Source organism: Corella eumyota, chromosome 7 (genome assembly GCF_963082875.1).
Source record: "Corella eumyota chromosome 7, kaCorEumy4.1, whole genome shotgun sequence".
In the NCBI taxonomy this organism is placed as follows: domain Eukaryota; kingdom Metazoa; phylum Chordata; class Ascidiacea; order Phlebobranchia; family Corellidae; genus Corella; species Corella eumyota.
In genome coordinates this window covers 5,671,772-5,687,338 of record NC_137496.1, presented here as the reverse complement: position 1 = coordinate 5,687,338, position 15,567 = coordinate 5,671,772, and the positions used below count along the sequence as shown (strand labels likewise).

At 37.1% G+C, this 15,567-nt stretch overlaps 4 protein-coding genes across 5 annotated transcripts; 3 read left to right on the top strand and 1 right to left on the bottom strand.

Moving 5' to 3' along the window:
• The first annotated feature begins 232 nt into the window (after nt 1-232).
• LOC145759554 (ATP-dependent (S)-NAD(P)H-hydrate dehydratase-like) lies at nt 233-1,530 on the top strand. Its single transcript, XM_082573403.1, has one exon. It carries the CDS (start codon nt 368-370, stop codon nt 1,430-1,432), a length of 1,065 nt encoding a protein of 354 aa, XP_082429529.1. The 5' UTR covers nt 233-367; the 3' UTR covers nt 1,433-1,530.
• A 71-nt stretch (nt 1,531-1,601) lies between these two features.
• On the top strand, nt 1,602-8,755 carry LOC145760486 (uncharacterized). The gene is made up of 7 exons (XM_082574387.1): nt 1,602-1,961; nt 2,312-2,344; nt 2,803-2,888; nt 3,259-3,459; nt 4,123-4,208; nt 4,672-4,832; nt 6,156-8,755. Exons 1-7 carry the CDS (start codon nt 1,610-1,612, stop codon nt 8,084-8,086), a joined length of 2,850 nt encoding a protein of 949 aa, XP_082430513.1. The 5' UTR covers nt 1,602-1,609; the 3' UTR covers nt 8,087-8,755.
• A 101-nt stretch (nt 8,756-8,856) lies between these two features.
• On the top strand, nt 8,857-11,369 carry LOC145760487 (uncharacterized). 2 transcript variants are annotated; one of them, XR_014286589.1, is made up of 4 exons: nt 8,857-9,017; nt 9,133-9,244; nt 9,548-10,483; nt 11,206-11,369. XR_014286589.1 is itself a non-coding variant. In XM_082574388.1 (3 exons), the coding sequence occupies exons 1-3, from the start codon at nt 8,898-8,900 to the stop codon at nt 10,183-10,185; spliced, it is 870 nt and encodes a 289-aa protein (XP_082430514.1). In that variant the 5' UTR covers nt 8,857-8,897; the 3' UTR covers nt 10,186-10,721. The 2 variants fall into 2 exon arrangements, 1 of the variants encoding a protein (XP_082430514.1); XM_082574388.1 differs by lacking the exon at nt 11,206-11,369 and having other exon boundaries at nt 9,548-10,721.
• Nucleotides 11,370-12,401: 1,032 nt separating this feature from the next.
• Nucleotides 12,402-15,453, bottom strand: LOC145760165 (uncharacterized). Its single transcript, XM_082574044.1, has 8 exons — nt 15,390-15,453; nt 15,103-15,230; nt 14,757-14,848; nt 14,191-14,330; nt 13,726-13,987; nt 13,250-13,389; nt 12,678-12,848; nt 12,402-12,451 (listed from the first exon to the last, which is right to left on the bottom strand). Exons 1-8 carry the CDS (start codon nt 15,451-15,453, stop codon nt 12,402-12,404), a joined length of 1,047 nt encoding a protein of 348 aa, XP_082430170.1.
• Nucleotides 15,454-15,567: the final 114 nt, after the last annotated feature.

Sequence of the window (15,567 nt, the reverse complement as noted above, 5' to 3'; positions counted from 1 at the left end):
GACTACGACTTATAATTTTACAAAAAATATTGGCACGTTATAATATACTTTACAATATTTATGTAAACATTAACATGATGCTGTCGAAATTAGACGCTGTTAAAAAACTCCGCTTTCCGCGAATGCATTCCGCAAATTTTATTATCCGCTTTCTGACTAAAATTCAGTGGCGGCAGGTAAAATATCTGAATTGGCAGGCAGATGCATTTTTAAGTCAATTAGTTAAACCTATTCAAGTTTTACGGAAAAGAAGAGTTATGACCGATTTGTGAAACAGTTATTTGTTTTCAAAACTTACCTTTCTTATGTTGTTGATTACGTCATTACATTACAGTTGATTTACATTAGAATTTAGGGTCATGTTGTTATGAAATTTCGTTTTATCGTTTGCTTTTTATGTGTTCTACCAATATTAATGTTTAAGCTTTTGGTGCCTATTTCTCAATACATACTTCGCACTGAAACCCTGCATTTAAACTTAAAACTTGCAAACAACTGCAATATGTCACTGCTTCATTTGGAGTCTGAAATTATCAGTGAATTTAAAAAATTGGTGCCTCCTTTAAGTAACCACCTGCATAAGGGTCAAATGGGAAGGGTCGGGGTAATAGGAGGTAGCGAAGAATACACAGGGGGACCCTACTTTTCAGCAATGTCCATGTTAAAACTGGGTGCAGATTTATCACACGTTTTTAGTACGCAAGCAGCTTCGCCAGTTATAAAATCCTACAGTCCTGAATTAATTGTGCATCCTTTGTTGGATAAAGAAAATGGTCTTGAAGAAATACGGGAATGGTTGCCACGGTTACATGCTGTTGTGATCGGACCGGGTCTAGGAAGACTGCAAGGGACTCTTTCTCGAGCGAAAGAAATTCTAAAAAGTGTCCGAGCGTTAAATCTTCCGGTGGTGATCGATGCTGACGGAATTCTACTCATAGAACAAGAACCAATGTTGATAGAAGGATACTCGAAAGCAATCATTACACCAAATCGTAACGAATTCAACAGATTGACCAAAGCAATGAGTATAAACAATAACAGAACAACAAAACCAGACAATAATTGTACAATCACAGAAACAATCGCTTTAAGCAAAGCTCTAAAAGGTGTTACTGTTGTTAGAAAAGGCCCTAATGATATTATAGCTAAAGATGACAATGTGATGGTTGTTGATCGACAAGGCTCACCTCGAAGATGTGGAGGCCAAGGTGACTTGTTGTCTGGAGCAGCAGCGTTGTTTTCGTTTTGGGCGCATCAAAAACCAGATCATGGAACTAATAATCCTAGCATGTTGTCAGCATTTGCTGGTTGTTACATTACAAGGGGTTGTGCTGCCAGAGCATTTGCAAAGCACGGTAGATCTGTTACAACAACTGATTTAATTAACGAAATTCATACAGAGTTTGATGCAAATTTTGAAACTACCTTGTAACTGGCTTTACTTCAGTTTAGTTTTAAAAAGATATCATTCTAATTAATTACTGTTTCTTTTGTTAAATTTTAATTTAATGTTTCTATGCAATAAGTATGTACCCAGTTTATCTAAAATTCAAACTATAAAAATTTTTTTTCTTGCATTATAGTGAATAGTATTTGTTAGGAATTAAAAATGGAATCAAGTAATGTGCCTCCTCTTGTCAGTATACAATCCAATGCAAATCCCACTGTTGAAAATAACTTAAGTCCAAAAACAATTGAGAACAGTTCAAACGATTGTAATAACAACAATTTAATGACAGACCACACTTCAAAATTGCCCACAGTAGAAGAAGCCATGCAAGAAACTACAGCTATAGTTAAACCTTTAAGTCCAGGTGTTATTGCAAATGAAGAAAATGCAAATTCGAACATCGAAAAAATTGCAAATAATTCTGTTGCTATTTATAAATCGAAAACAAGAAATATGCTTAATGTAGCATCACCTGTAAATTATGTGGACTGCTCCTCATCAGATAACTCAGGTTTTTTATTTTTTAATTAAAAAATTATTACAAACTAAATTTAGAGTATGTTTACATTTTTATCTGGGTTAAGGCCATGACCCAATGATATCCCGAGTTTGATTCCATATGATTGTGGCGTTGGTAAAGCTCTGCAGATAGTACTAACTTCTGACAAAGCCCAAAGTGTTAACTAAATTCTTTGCTGTTTATTAAAAGTTATGTTTAAGCTGTGAAGTCAGTCTTTATAACCTAAAAATAATTAAACAAAAGAACATTTTTAAAGTCATAAAATTTTGGGTGAATACTTGTTATAGTAAATAAGATAACTGCTGTTATATTTGGTTTAATATCACTTCTGTTATTTTTAGATGATGAAGATCTAGATGTAGACAACCATATTTGTGAGAGATATTTTTTTTAAATCTAAATTAATAATTCTAATCGATATTTTTGTATGTTTTTATTCTCAATGCGGAATAGCTAATTTCTAGACCTAAACATGGAGTATGGTTTGTTACTTAAGCCTAGTATTTAGTTACTTCAAGCAGTTTTGAATATTATTAAGCATTTTGTCAGATAATTTACCTGCCGATATTTTTGGGGGCTCGGCAAGAGTTTTTATATGCTGTTTATAGCGCCTTGCTCAAGAAAGCTAGGACATGGAAGCAGTGGGGATCAAACCATTAATCTTATTTTGAAATACCAAGTGTTTTAACCACTACACTACACCTCAACCTTAAAAGCATTGCAATAAAGTACAACTGAATAATATTCCAGTGTTTTAATAGTTCATGCTTACTAAGAAAATTTTAATTCGTAAAAAAAACATTTTTATTAAAATTTCTTTTACATTTTCCAGTTTGCGATGATTGTGGAGAGTTTAGAATGGGAGAATGTAGTAGGCATGGTCCTTACATCTATGTACAAGATACCCAAGTTGAAATGGTAAGCATTTATGTAAACTATTTGGACATTAAAGTTCTGCCATTTAGTTTGTAGAAACATTACCTAAATTTTGTTTAAGCTTGCAACAAAATAAATTATTCATTGAGAGCATATCTAGGAGCTTATTGAACAATATTTAGGTTTAATTTGAAGGTCTTTAAAAAAAACAAACTGCTGTTTGTGGTGCACAGTAAAATTATCACGAGCTAATATTAGTTGCAATTTGTTACCATATTACCACAATTAAAATTCAGCCTGAAGGGTTTAACTCATTTACATACTGTAAATAATAGTAAAATTGATAGCTGAAATTGTTATTTTTTTATTGACTTTCCTGAAAAACTGTTCATTAAAAACATAACTTTTGTAGGATGCTAAAGATCGTGCCAAGCTGACAGTGCCTGATGGAATAACTATCGGCAAAACCTTAAAAGACAAGAAATTCCTGAGTGCTTGGACTGTAAAGTCTTTCAGTAAAAACACAGTTTTTGGTCCATACGAGGGCAGGGAACGATCGCTGTCCAGAAGAAAGAATTTACACACTGTGTTCGATGGCGGACTAATTTGGGAGGTTTGTTGTTATAATTACATTTTATTATTTTTTTTATTTATTTTGGATGGTAAAAGGTCAACTTCACAGCCTAAACTGACGGCATACATTAGTGGTTAGAACTCTTTCATTTACTACATGAGGTGTTTTGGTTGATCCCAACTACTTTCACATTTTTTTTTTGTATATATCTGTAGGAAAGTCGAATGCGCGACTTAAACATAGAGTAACATCAGTTACTCCTACCCAGTCTCGAGTTGCCTGTGGCAGTTTGGGATATTATATAGATTATAATTGCTTGATAATTATGCAGCTGATTAAGTGCTGGTTTAGCAGGAGTTTATACTGTTTATAGCGCCTTACTCAAGGGCACTACAGCATGAAATCAGTGGGAATTGAACCCACGACCTCATGTTTGGTGTAGCAAGTGTTTTTACCACTACACCACACTGCCGGTTACATTGAAGTGCTTTTTCGTAAAGCTTTAAATTGTAGAAACTCATATTAAGCCAAAATTAAAAAACGGCTGTTTAATTTGATTAAAATTAGTTAAAGGCCTTCCTATAGATAATATTTTACAAAAAACATGAACTGTGTTATGTGTTAACCAAACCCAGTATCTAGTTGCCCTTGGCTTTAAACATTTAATGTAACAAAAATGGTTTGAATTTGAATTTATTTTAGATTTATTCGAAAGGAGAAGTTACGCATTACATTGATGCAGCTAACGTCAGAAAAAGCAACTGGATGAGATATATAAGTTGTGCTAAGTACTTAAAATAATATTTTTTAACTTTGATTTTTACTTTAAGTAATTTTTCTGGTATATATATATAATTTTTTGCAACAATTTTAAAAACAACTTTTAAAAGTGAGAGACCCGAGTTTCTTGAATGCTATAATCTATTTTTCATTCTTTTCAAAGAATAATGCTTACTTTTGATGCCATGGCAAACGGCATGGTGTTGTGGTTAACCCACTTGACTCCTGTTAAATCTAAAAAACAATCAGTTTTTATCTGAAAATATGCTCATAAAATCCTAAACTGCCAAGGTCAAACGAATCAATACTGTTTCGGGGTAACAAATGTTACTCTATATTAAGGTCATAAAATTGGCCTTTCTACATCAAGAATAAAATATATGTAATAATTAAAAAACGGCAGAGCTATTCAAGTAATAAGCTATTAGTTTTAATTAACCCATATAAAATACAGTCCTTAATTTCATTTAGTGATTTGGAAGACCATAACCTGATTGCTTATCAGTATCAGGGTAAAATATATTATCGCTTGTGTAAGGATGTTGGAAGTGGAGAGAAACTTTTGATCCAGCAAAAAGATGAGTTTACTGAACACTTGGGGATTCCTGCGAAATTTGAAGATGAAGTACAAGGTAATTTTTTTTCGTATCACTTTAAGGTGTTAGGTTGTAATATTTTTTGTGGAGAAAGGTGTAAAAGTGTGATGTGTTTATAAGCTATCAGTAAAGGTCAGGCTCAAGGGCGAATAGTGTGGCTCAAACCGTTTTGCTCCTGGCCGTTGTCATAATTGCTATACCAAACTATTTTTTTTTGCGAAATTTATTTTTATTTTTTTTTTTATACTTTTTTCATATCCCCTTAAGGGAATAGGGTTTTTGATATTTTTATGGGGTAAGGGTGTGCAGCTTGGGACGTGTTTAAGCTATCCGTGAACGCCAGGCTCAAGGGCGAATAGTGTGGCTCAAACCGTTTTGCTCCTGGCCGTTGTCATAATTGCTATACCAAACTATTTTTTTTTGCGAAATTTATTTTTATTTTTTTTTTTATACTTTTTTCATATCCCCTTAAGGGAATAGGGTTTTTGATATTTTTATGGGGTAAGGGTGTGCAGCTTGGGACGTGTTTAAGCTATCCGTGAACGCCAGGCTCAAGGGCGAATAGTGTGGCGTTGGTGCGGCTCGAACCCGAAACCTTTCGGCTCGTAGTCCGACGAATTATCAAGAGCAAATATGAGTTGAAATTGGCTTCCATATTTTGGTAACTAAAATCTTAACCCTATGAGAAGCTGTTAATTAGTGTTATTTGATTAGCTGTTTGTTCGCTTGCGAAATATTTTCTGTAACTGCTATGGTAAATTTAAACAATAAGCATTCGATGTAAAAAGTATAAGCTAAATAGGCATTGTCACTAAATATGAGCAATGCATAAAGGGAATTTCTTGCTCTTTTTTAGTAAAATTTATTCTTAACTCTATACTAATATGATAGTGACAAGATTATCAGTTAAACCCCGCCATAATCTCCTAATAACAGCTGTGTTTTTTTTCTTTTTGGGTTTTTGCTAAAAACTATATTGGTTAGATTTAGTTATAACCCGTGTTTTTTTTGTATATATCTTTATCCTCAATGTGGAAAAGTCTAATGCGCGACCTAAACATAGAGTAACATCAGTTACGCCAACCCAGTCTTGAGTTGCCATTAGCAGTTTGGAATATTATAGATTATAATTGCCCAATATTTATGCTGCTGATTAAGTGCTGGCTCAGTAGGAGTTCATACCGTTTATAGCGCCTTACTCAAGGGTGCTATAGCATGAGAGCACTGGGGATTGAACTCACGACCTCTTGTGTGGTGTAGCAAGTGTTCTTACCACTACACCACACTGCCGATTTGTTTGCCGTATCCGCTTCTACGCGGTTTAAAAGAGTTCTAATTTTTTGATTTTTGTTTACGTAGATGCCCAGTATGAGTGCACAACTTGCAAGGAGGTTTTCCAAAATGAAGACACTCTCTCCGACCACATGAAGAGTAAGCACATCCGTAAGATTCCGAAGACGCTGCACTGTAAGCAGTGCAATTACACCTGCATGCAGGCCATCACCCTTGCCAACCATCAGTTAACCCACTCCACCGACAAACGCTTCCAGTGTAAATTTTGCGACAAACTGTTCACCAAAAAGAACGAGTTGAAAGAACACGTGACCACCCACTCACAGAACGACGCCCCCGCCGACAAATTTAAATGCGATTTGTGCGATAAGGGTTTTAGGTTGCGGGTGAAGCTCAAGAAACACATTAAAACTGTCCACGAGGTTCTCAACACCTTCAACTGCCACTTGTGCTTCAGTGATTTTATCCGCGAATCCGATTTGAAAGAACATCTAAAAAGCCACTCGGACGAATTTCCATTGGAGCTCAAGTGCGAGTTTTGCGAGATGACGTTTTCGGCTACCGCCACTTATAAATCTCATCTCAAGTCGCATGCGGAACACAAGAACAACCGATTCCCTTGCGACGTCTGCAAGAAACGTTTCTCCTCGAGTTACCGCTTGAAAAAACACACCAAAAACGTACACGAAACAGCCACAAACGAATGCGCCGTATGCGATTTTAGCTCCTTTACCACGTTCGATCTAACAACCCACGAAAAAACGCATGAGGGCGCTATTTTAAAATGCAAGTCATGCGACAACGAGTTTCCGGAACTGGACCGTTTGAAGGCGCACACTAAATCCGTCCACACGGAAATTCGCGTTTTTAAGTGCTTGCAATGTTCGTACCAGAGCGTGCGGAGCGGAGATGTGCAGAGACATAGTTACGTACACAACAAAGAGAGGGCGTTTAAGTGCGACGTCTGTGGCAAGCAGTTCGGGCGCAAATATTCCCTGAACAATCACATGGGAATTCACATGGACGAGAAAAAATACAAGTGCGAAATTTGCGGAAAGAGCTTTATGGCGGAATACAGGCTGAGGCGGCATATTCAGAACGTACACGAGACGGTCAAGTCGTACGCGTGTAAGGAGTGCGGCGACACCTTCGACGAGCGGAGCAAGTTAACGGAGCACACGAAGCTGCATCCGATCAAGACGTACATGTGCGTGATCTGCGGGAAGTCGGTGTCGGGAAAGTACCAGCTCAACACGCACTTGAAGCTCCACAACTCAGAAAACCTTCACAAATGCGACCAGTGCGAGAAATGTTTCCACACAAAGGGTGTCCTGAAAAAGCACATCGAGAACGTTCACTTGAAGATCAAGCGACACTGCTGCGAGGTGTGTAAGGCGTTTTTTAGCCAGAAGGGTCAGCTGACCGCTCACTTTCGAACGCATACAGGCGAGAGACCGTACCTCTGCAAGTACTGCGGCAAGAGCTTCAGCGTTTCGAGCCACTTAAGGCAGCATGAGCGCATACACACCGGCGAAACGCCGTACAAGTGCTCCTACTGCGAGAAGGGCTTTCGGAGGTACCACCACTTGAGGCAGCACGAGATGTGGCACACGGGAGAGAAGCCGCATCAGTGCCAGTACTGCGAGAAACACTTTGCTGTTCGCGGGAATATGTTACAGCATGAACGCACGCACACCGGCGAGCGCCCGTTCAAATGCAGGCACTGCAAGAAGGGCTTCGGGCACCACAGCGTAATGAGGACACACGAAAAAACGCACGAAAAGGAGCTAGCACTGTCCTATGTGTCGCCTCCTCCGCCACCTGTCACGAATCACAACTCGCTTCTGCCCGTTTCGTCGCACCCCCCAGCGCCAATGCCACACTACGTGCCATCCCAACATCCCGGCCTGCCACCGGGGGTGCCGTATCTGCCACCTGGCACCCGGATGGAATCGGAGGAAAGTTACTCGATGATTTTAAATTGCATGAACTTGTAGATCTCGGGTATTAGATTTGTGTTTTATTAAAACTTTTCTGTGGTCAGAGGTGGGAAAATAAGAAAATAAGAAGTTAGCGTTTGAATCGCTAAAATTTTCGCTTTAGCTAAGACACTGGGTAATTTGAAGTGGAATATTACAGGTTCGATTCCGATTGTTAGACAAAAATTATTGTTTAAAATCGGTAAGGGGGTGAAGACTTAGCCGGGTTAAAAAAATCTAGCAAGTAATAATTTTTTGGATTAATCGATATAAAAAAGATAAATTTACAAAGAAAATTGACGGTACTGGCTTATCACAAATTTTTTTTTGTAGTCACGTCTTTTTTGGTGTATTAATTACCTATAAATATTGTCTTTATAATTTTTTTTATCATGATACAATGTAGTGCTGTAGTAGTGTGATTATTTTTTTCTCTTTTTTTATAATCGTGTTTTTTCTTTTTCATTTTTTTTATGTACATAGGTTTGTTTATTCGCTATTCTTATTGACTATAAAACCGAAAACTATTTAACCGAATGGACGTTTTACCGAAAACCGAAATTTCAAAAACGTCATTTTTCTAAAATTTGGGTCAACATTTATTTTCAGAAATTAAAGGGCATTTTTTTAAAATGGTTTGGGTAAGCTGGGATTAATATAAAATGTCTTAATGTCGGTAAAATGGCGTTTTCGGTCAGATGTCTATTCAGTAAATTTGTTTTCGGTAATATAACAATAATTATTTCTCATCGTATTAACTGCCCATGTTATATTCCAATACAGAAATAGGGTTTATTATCATATAGAAAGTGAATTAAAATGATTTAAAATGGCTTCAACCATCTCCTTAAAGCTTCAATCTAACGAAGACTTTGTGGCTGTCTTGAATGCTTTGAACAATCCTTTCACTAAAGTCTCCACGGATTTTGAATGTGATTTGGTACATCAGGTATTTTAAAACCTAATTTTTGTAAGTTTATTTGAATGGCCATTTTGTTAAGTTAATAAGTTTTTTTGCAACTGTAGGTTTTTTGTATATGACAAATTTTTGATTTGTTTTACAGGAAAATGAAATATTAGAGGATGTAACAGATGCAGATAATCTTTCTATTTTAAATAAACAGATAATTGTCACGAAAAACAATCACGAAAAACACAAGAACGACCTTACTGAAGGTTTGGAAAGTTATTTTTAAATTTTTTTCTTTATTTTAAGTTAAATGTTTTTGACAGTTCGCCAGTTGTTTTTTGTATCATCTTAAGGTTTCATATATTCATTAGGAATAGACGTGGTTGTGCTATTCGTAAACGCTTGGCCCTGGGGTGAATAGTGTCGCATTGCCGTGGCTTGAACCCGATACATTTTGGCTCGGAATCGAACTTAGTACCTCCGAGACAAAATAAATACAATTTTACAACGCAAAATTAATGTTTTCAGACTTTCAAAAATATAAAAAAATTCTGGTATCGATTTTATAGAGCAACATCCAAATGAAGAAAAAGAAGAGGAAGAAGTGCTGGAGGACACTTTTAACGTAGAGGTCTATCACGTGACAAAACCCGACGTCCATCCTTCGCTATGGTGTACACCTCCTTCGAAAACCAAAAAGCACATTTGCGAAACTTGCAAAAAATCGTTCACTTATCCTAGCAACTTGAAGCGACATATACGTACTATACACGAGGAAGCAAAGACGTTTGACTGCACTGTCTGCGGTGAAAAATTTACCTCAAAACCATTGCTTACTACCCATTTAAACAGGCACACTGAAAAAAAACCGCACTCTTGTCAGCACTGCGGCATCGCCATGAGACTTGCAAGTGATTTACTTAAGCACGAGCGAACGCACTCGCAGAAAAAGCCGTTCAAATGTACATTCTGCGACAAGGCTTTCACGCGCGCTAACTACCTCCAGCAGCATATGCCCTTACATACCGGCGAGAAGCCGTTTGAGTGCGGGTACTGCGATAAACGGTTTAAACGCAACAGCCACCTTATACAGCACGAACAAACGCATACCGGAGTAAAGCCATTTAAATGCCCGGTCTGCGACAAGGGGTTTGGTAATACGAGTAATTTAAGACGCCACGTGCAAATGCATCCGTTTAAAAGTTAACGAAATATTTTTGTTGGATTTTTTTTTAAAACTAATGTTTAATATTTTTCTATTAGGTTTATTTTTTAAATTTTTAAGTATGATTTAGTCTTAAAATTGATGTCACTGTGTCACAAAATTTATGGTAATCTAACATACAATTTAACTGTAAATTTAGGTATTCGCCCATTTGACCGAAAACCAAAATTTGAAAACAATATTTAACTAAAATCCAGGTCAATATTTTTTTTTAAATCCAAGGGGGAAAAGGAGTTAGAGTAAGCTAAGGTCAATAAAAATGTAATATTGTCGGTTTTAGGTAAGTCAAGTAATAATATGCAATATTTTTCATGTAGTAAACTAATAATAACATTTTAAATGATTTTTTTGTTTATTTTTACAGAAATATATATAAACATTACAGCTCAATTTTTTGTTTGTAAAGCAATCAATCTCTTGTTCAAAGCAGAGTTTGTTGTAAAAGTAGTTTTCTATCTTCTTACAACTAAGAGCCTTTGAAAAAAGTCTCAAATATAATTAGTGCTGTTTTTCGAATTTTTGTCACTTGCAATCTGTGTTTAAATCATTTTAAGGTGATAAATATATATAATTCTTTAAAGAAAAGGGTGTGCAGTTGTGATGTGTTTAACCCTTTTTAACAACTGGTTCAAAGGCAAACAGTAAGGCTTAAACCTTAACTTTTTCGAACGTTTTCAGTAAAAAAATTAAAAATATACGTTTTAAAGAAAAAGGGGTTATCTCTACGTTATATTTTTAAGGTTGCGTTACATTTACTTGAAGGCTTATGTTTTATTTTGTGTACCAGTCAATATGTCATCGGTCTACTGGCTGAACGGTTTCGGGTTGAAGTCGAACCAGTGCCACACCGTTTGCTATTAAGTCCGGCGTTTACCAACAGCTTTAAACACACCACAACAGCAAACTCTTTTCCAATAAAGATATAGGAAACTATTACCCCAAAGTGATATGATTAAAAAACTACCTTAACAGGGTCTCGTTTCTGATCCTTTATTTCCGTAGATGGCCGAACACACCGAAACGCGTACTTGCGATACAGGCGACAACTGAAAACACCTTCTAATTCTCGTTTGTCCGTTGCTAGCACATCTACCAAAATGTGACCACCTTCCCCAAACCGCAGAAGGAGTGGAATTTTCCTCGCAATTTTCACAATGCTCCCTACATGAACCACCGGTGCATTCACCTCTCTGGGCCGCGTCGTCGATGCATTTACCTCTTATCGAGCATATGCGCCGTCTGGTCCTTGTGCACGTTTCCTGGCATTGGCCCCACGACAGCCAGGACCCCCAAAATCCGTAGCAAGGCGAGGGTTCCGGATCGCACTTCTTCTTTTCGTTCGAATGGCCCTTGCAGTTTGAGCCTTCCGATAAGGGGTTTAAACTTGATAGGCAAGTTCTCTGGCGAGTTTGGGTTCCGTCGGTTCCGCATGTTTCCGTGCAGCTAGACCATGATATCCATGTTGACCAATAGTCAGCTGCATCAGGAGAAAATTAAATACAACGTTTTTTAGTGTTTATTAATTGATCCTTGGTATAAGATAGTCAACATCTGATCTTTAACGTGAAAAATGTCACTTTTCAAGCTTGTGCAGGTTTAAATTGACCGGCAGCGTGGTCAGAACACTTTGCTTCACTACATGAGGTTCTGAGTTCGAATCCCACTGCCCACATGCTGAAGCGCTCTTCGGTATAGTGCTATGAACAGTATGAACTTCTTCTGAGCCATCAGTTAATCGGAAGCTTATTTATCAGGCAATTTTAATTAATAATATCCTAACTGCCAACGAGTGTTACTCTATGTTTGGATCGTGAAATCGGCCTTCCTATAATAAATTTTCTGCTTGTTTATAACGTATGACGGAAACGAATGATGCCCAGTGCCTTGAGCTAGTATAGCCACGTCGCTGGTTAAGTTATTAAGTTAACAACAACACCTACGTATTGGGCATCGGTGTGTATTACACGCTACGGTATCGTGGCCTAAACCCTTGCATAGGGATCTGTGTAGTTGTACACTTGTGTCGGAGCCTAACAAGCAGTGCCTTCTTCTTGATAGCGTTCCACCGCCGCATGTGGTTGAACATCTGTCAACTACTTGCCAGTTTGACCAAACGTTACCTGGAAATATTAGAGTGACAACTTAGCTTCCGCAATACGTAAAAGAGGCATAGAGAAAAAAATAGGATTTTGAGAAGGTTAAAGGGGTACTGCACAAAAATTAGATTTTGAAAGAGAATAAAGGGGAACTGCACAGACAATAGGATTTTAAAATTACAATATTTAAACTGTGTCGATATCAGTACCCTGAATATCTTATTAACGTTACTTAGGTCTGTTCTGTATATTAACCCGCGTACCACAAACGGCGGTATTTTTTTATCGTGAAGCCCTTTAAATTGCACAGTAAACAAATTCTCCACTAAACTTTAATATTGCTTAGTTTGGTGTCTGTAAATTTGTAATTATACATACCACATTCTCTTTCACATTCCTTTCGTTCTATTGAGTCCCCCTCACATTCGCTTTCACTCAGTTCGGCCCCTCTTTCCGGTCCCGATCTGCAGGTTCTTCTTCGGACCCGGATCCCGACCCCGCACGAGACCGAACACCTCGAGAACTGACTCCAGTTGCTCCAGAAATTATCTGCGGGCATAATTGAACAACATTTAAACTTAATAGACAGTTTTAAAACATAAAAAAAATTTATTTGTAAATGGTAGGTTAAAATCGGCGGCGTTGAGTAGTCGTTAGAGCACCTGGCTTTATTACATGAGGCCCTGGGTTCGATTCTTACTACTTTCATCCTAAAGTGCCTATGAGTAAGACGTTATAAACGGTACAAACCTTTGCTAAGTCAATAACAATATGGCAGATTAAATTTGGAGCAATTAAATTCAATAATATCCTAAACTGCTCATGGTTCAATAAGCAATAAGTGTGAGTAAATCGATGATAAAGAATAAACAAAAAATAGGGACAGAACTCCTTGTTTTCTATTGTTAGAGCTATACTAGCACACATTAGTAATTACAAAACCAAGCCACCTGGAGGGAAAAAACGTAAATTGCACCGTCCTATGTTCCCCCTTAGCCTTGAATCAGGTCGGGTCAACGCTTCGAACCTAAACTGCCATCGCGGTCTTCTCATTGGCCTAGACTTCATTGGCGGGTCACAAACCTCGGTACTTCGATAAAAAAAATTGTGGGTATGTTATGTACCTACTTATTAGATAAGGGTTATATAAAAAAAATTGTGAAAAAATAATCAAAAAGTATTGCGAGCGGGATCTAGTGGCATGGCTTCACTTCACGAGATCCTGGGTTTGATTTCCAGTACCAAAGCACCCTTAAGTTGTACTAAAAACGGTAAAAACTCATGCCACGCTGGATATTAATGGGCGGTTCCGGCAATTATGATCAATAATGTTCCAAACTGTCAAAGTCAACCAGAAGCTTGGTTGGGTAACAAATGGTATTGAATGCCTAGGTCGTAAACTCGTCCTTAACCGAACCGAACTTACTTTAGTATAGTATGTTCTTCTATAAAGTTGGCCAATAAATTAACCCTAGGCCTTCGTCGTCTCTTTGGAGGCCGACTGTAAACATCATCATCATCATCATCTTCTTCCTCTTCTTCTTCTTCCTCTTCTTCCTCGAACTCATCATCTTCATCTGTGCTTTCTTGTATACAGTCCGTATACCTTCTTCGTGTTTCGTCGGGCACCCTTGTGGTTGGATTAGGTGCTTGGCGCTTCTTCCTTGCTTGAATTACTTGAAATGAAACTGAAAAATACAAGATTTCTTTAAGATAAATTTTTAAGTGCTTTTTTTGTCATAAAATCTGTTATTATTTTGCATAGTAATATATTTTAAACCCCTATTAGCCCTTGAAAAGTTAACCCAAACCCTGTTTTATACATTACCTTACCCAAAAATATGCCCAGTAATTCGCTGGTCGAAGTAGTCCATAGCGCCATAGTACTTACATTCTGGTGGGTCCATAGAAGTACTGTTCACAAATGAGTCGATGCAAGTATGCCCTATTGACAAAAAAGGAGAGACAGGGTCAATAAAACTACTAAGGAAAAATTTCCAGCATTCTCCTGTGTCTTCGTTAACTGATTGGCTGAAAAATACAATATGTTAAATCAGGGCTATGGCAAGATTTTTAAGCAGATTGCCCCCTTTTTTTCATCTTTTAAATATTTTTGTCGAAAAATGGGGTCGTAATGTAACATTTTTGAGCTATTTGTTAACGCTGGGCTTAAAAGCAAATAGTATAACATTGGTGGGGCTCAAACTGAAAACCTTTTAGCACGTTGTTTGATGCCATCACCGGTTTGTCACACTACCGGACTTGTTTTCACACTTCGCTATTTTTGGCATTACATCAATAAATAATAATTTATACACGTTCGTTCAATTTATTGGCAGCGGCTCCTAGGCGTTTATCTAGTAGTATATATTTAAAACAAGATAATACAAAAAAGTAATTGAATTTTCTTGAAGCCTTGGCATTAATATATTTATTCAAATAAAACATGAAAACTACCTGCAGGACACTTGGTCTGTTTCCAAATACCAAAGCGAATCCAGAACCGTATAGTCCACATTTGTGGCCCAATCGAACCGCGCGTCTCCAATCTTTTTATCAACAACATAAAAATTTAAAATTAAGCAACCAACGTACAGCAAAGGGAGCTCTATTAGCGTCGTCCACCGGTTACATGAATGCGAAAAAGGGCAGAATTTGCAAGGGAAGATTAGGGTGGGGTATAAAAAATTCCGCTCTTTTCCGCATTCATAAACCAGGCTAATAAAGCTTCTAGCAAAGTTAAACTAAGCATGCGATCTATGGACTGTTATTGAAATAGCAAAGGCTAGCATGGACAGCTTACCATGCTGGCCATGCATTCAGCAAAATAAAGGCGCCATATTGAAGAATCAAGTTCAAATTCTTCGTTGTCTTGTTCTATAGTCTGCCTCTTTTTTCTACTACTTCTACGTCTTCTTATATAATGACATGCTAAGAGTATAAACAGTTTTATATTTTTGCTATAGAACGGACGACTTGATGGCATAAAAATAGACTTATAACTAAAAATATAACACATGTGGCTTTAAGCACTATATCAAAAACAGATACATATTGTTACACAACAATTAATCATACGTTTTTACCTACCTTTAGTTTCAGAAATAATAGTTGTGACTAAAACGATATATAATAAAAATCCTATGGTCTTCATTTAATTTTACCAGTATTTTTGCTTTATGCAACTTTGCACTAATACTGTTTTTTGCAAGTATAAGTTCTCAAGGATAAGAACTTTTATATACTAGACATTTTATTCTATCGCCTG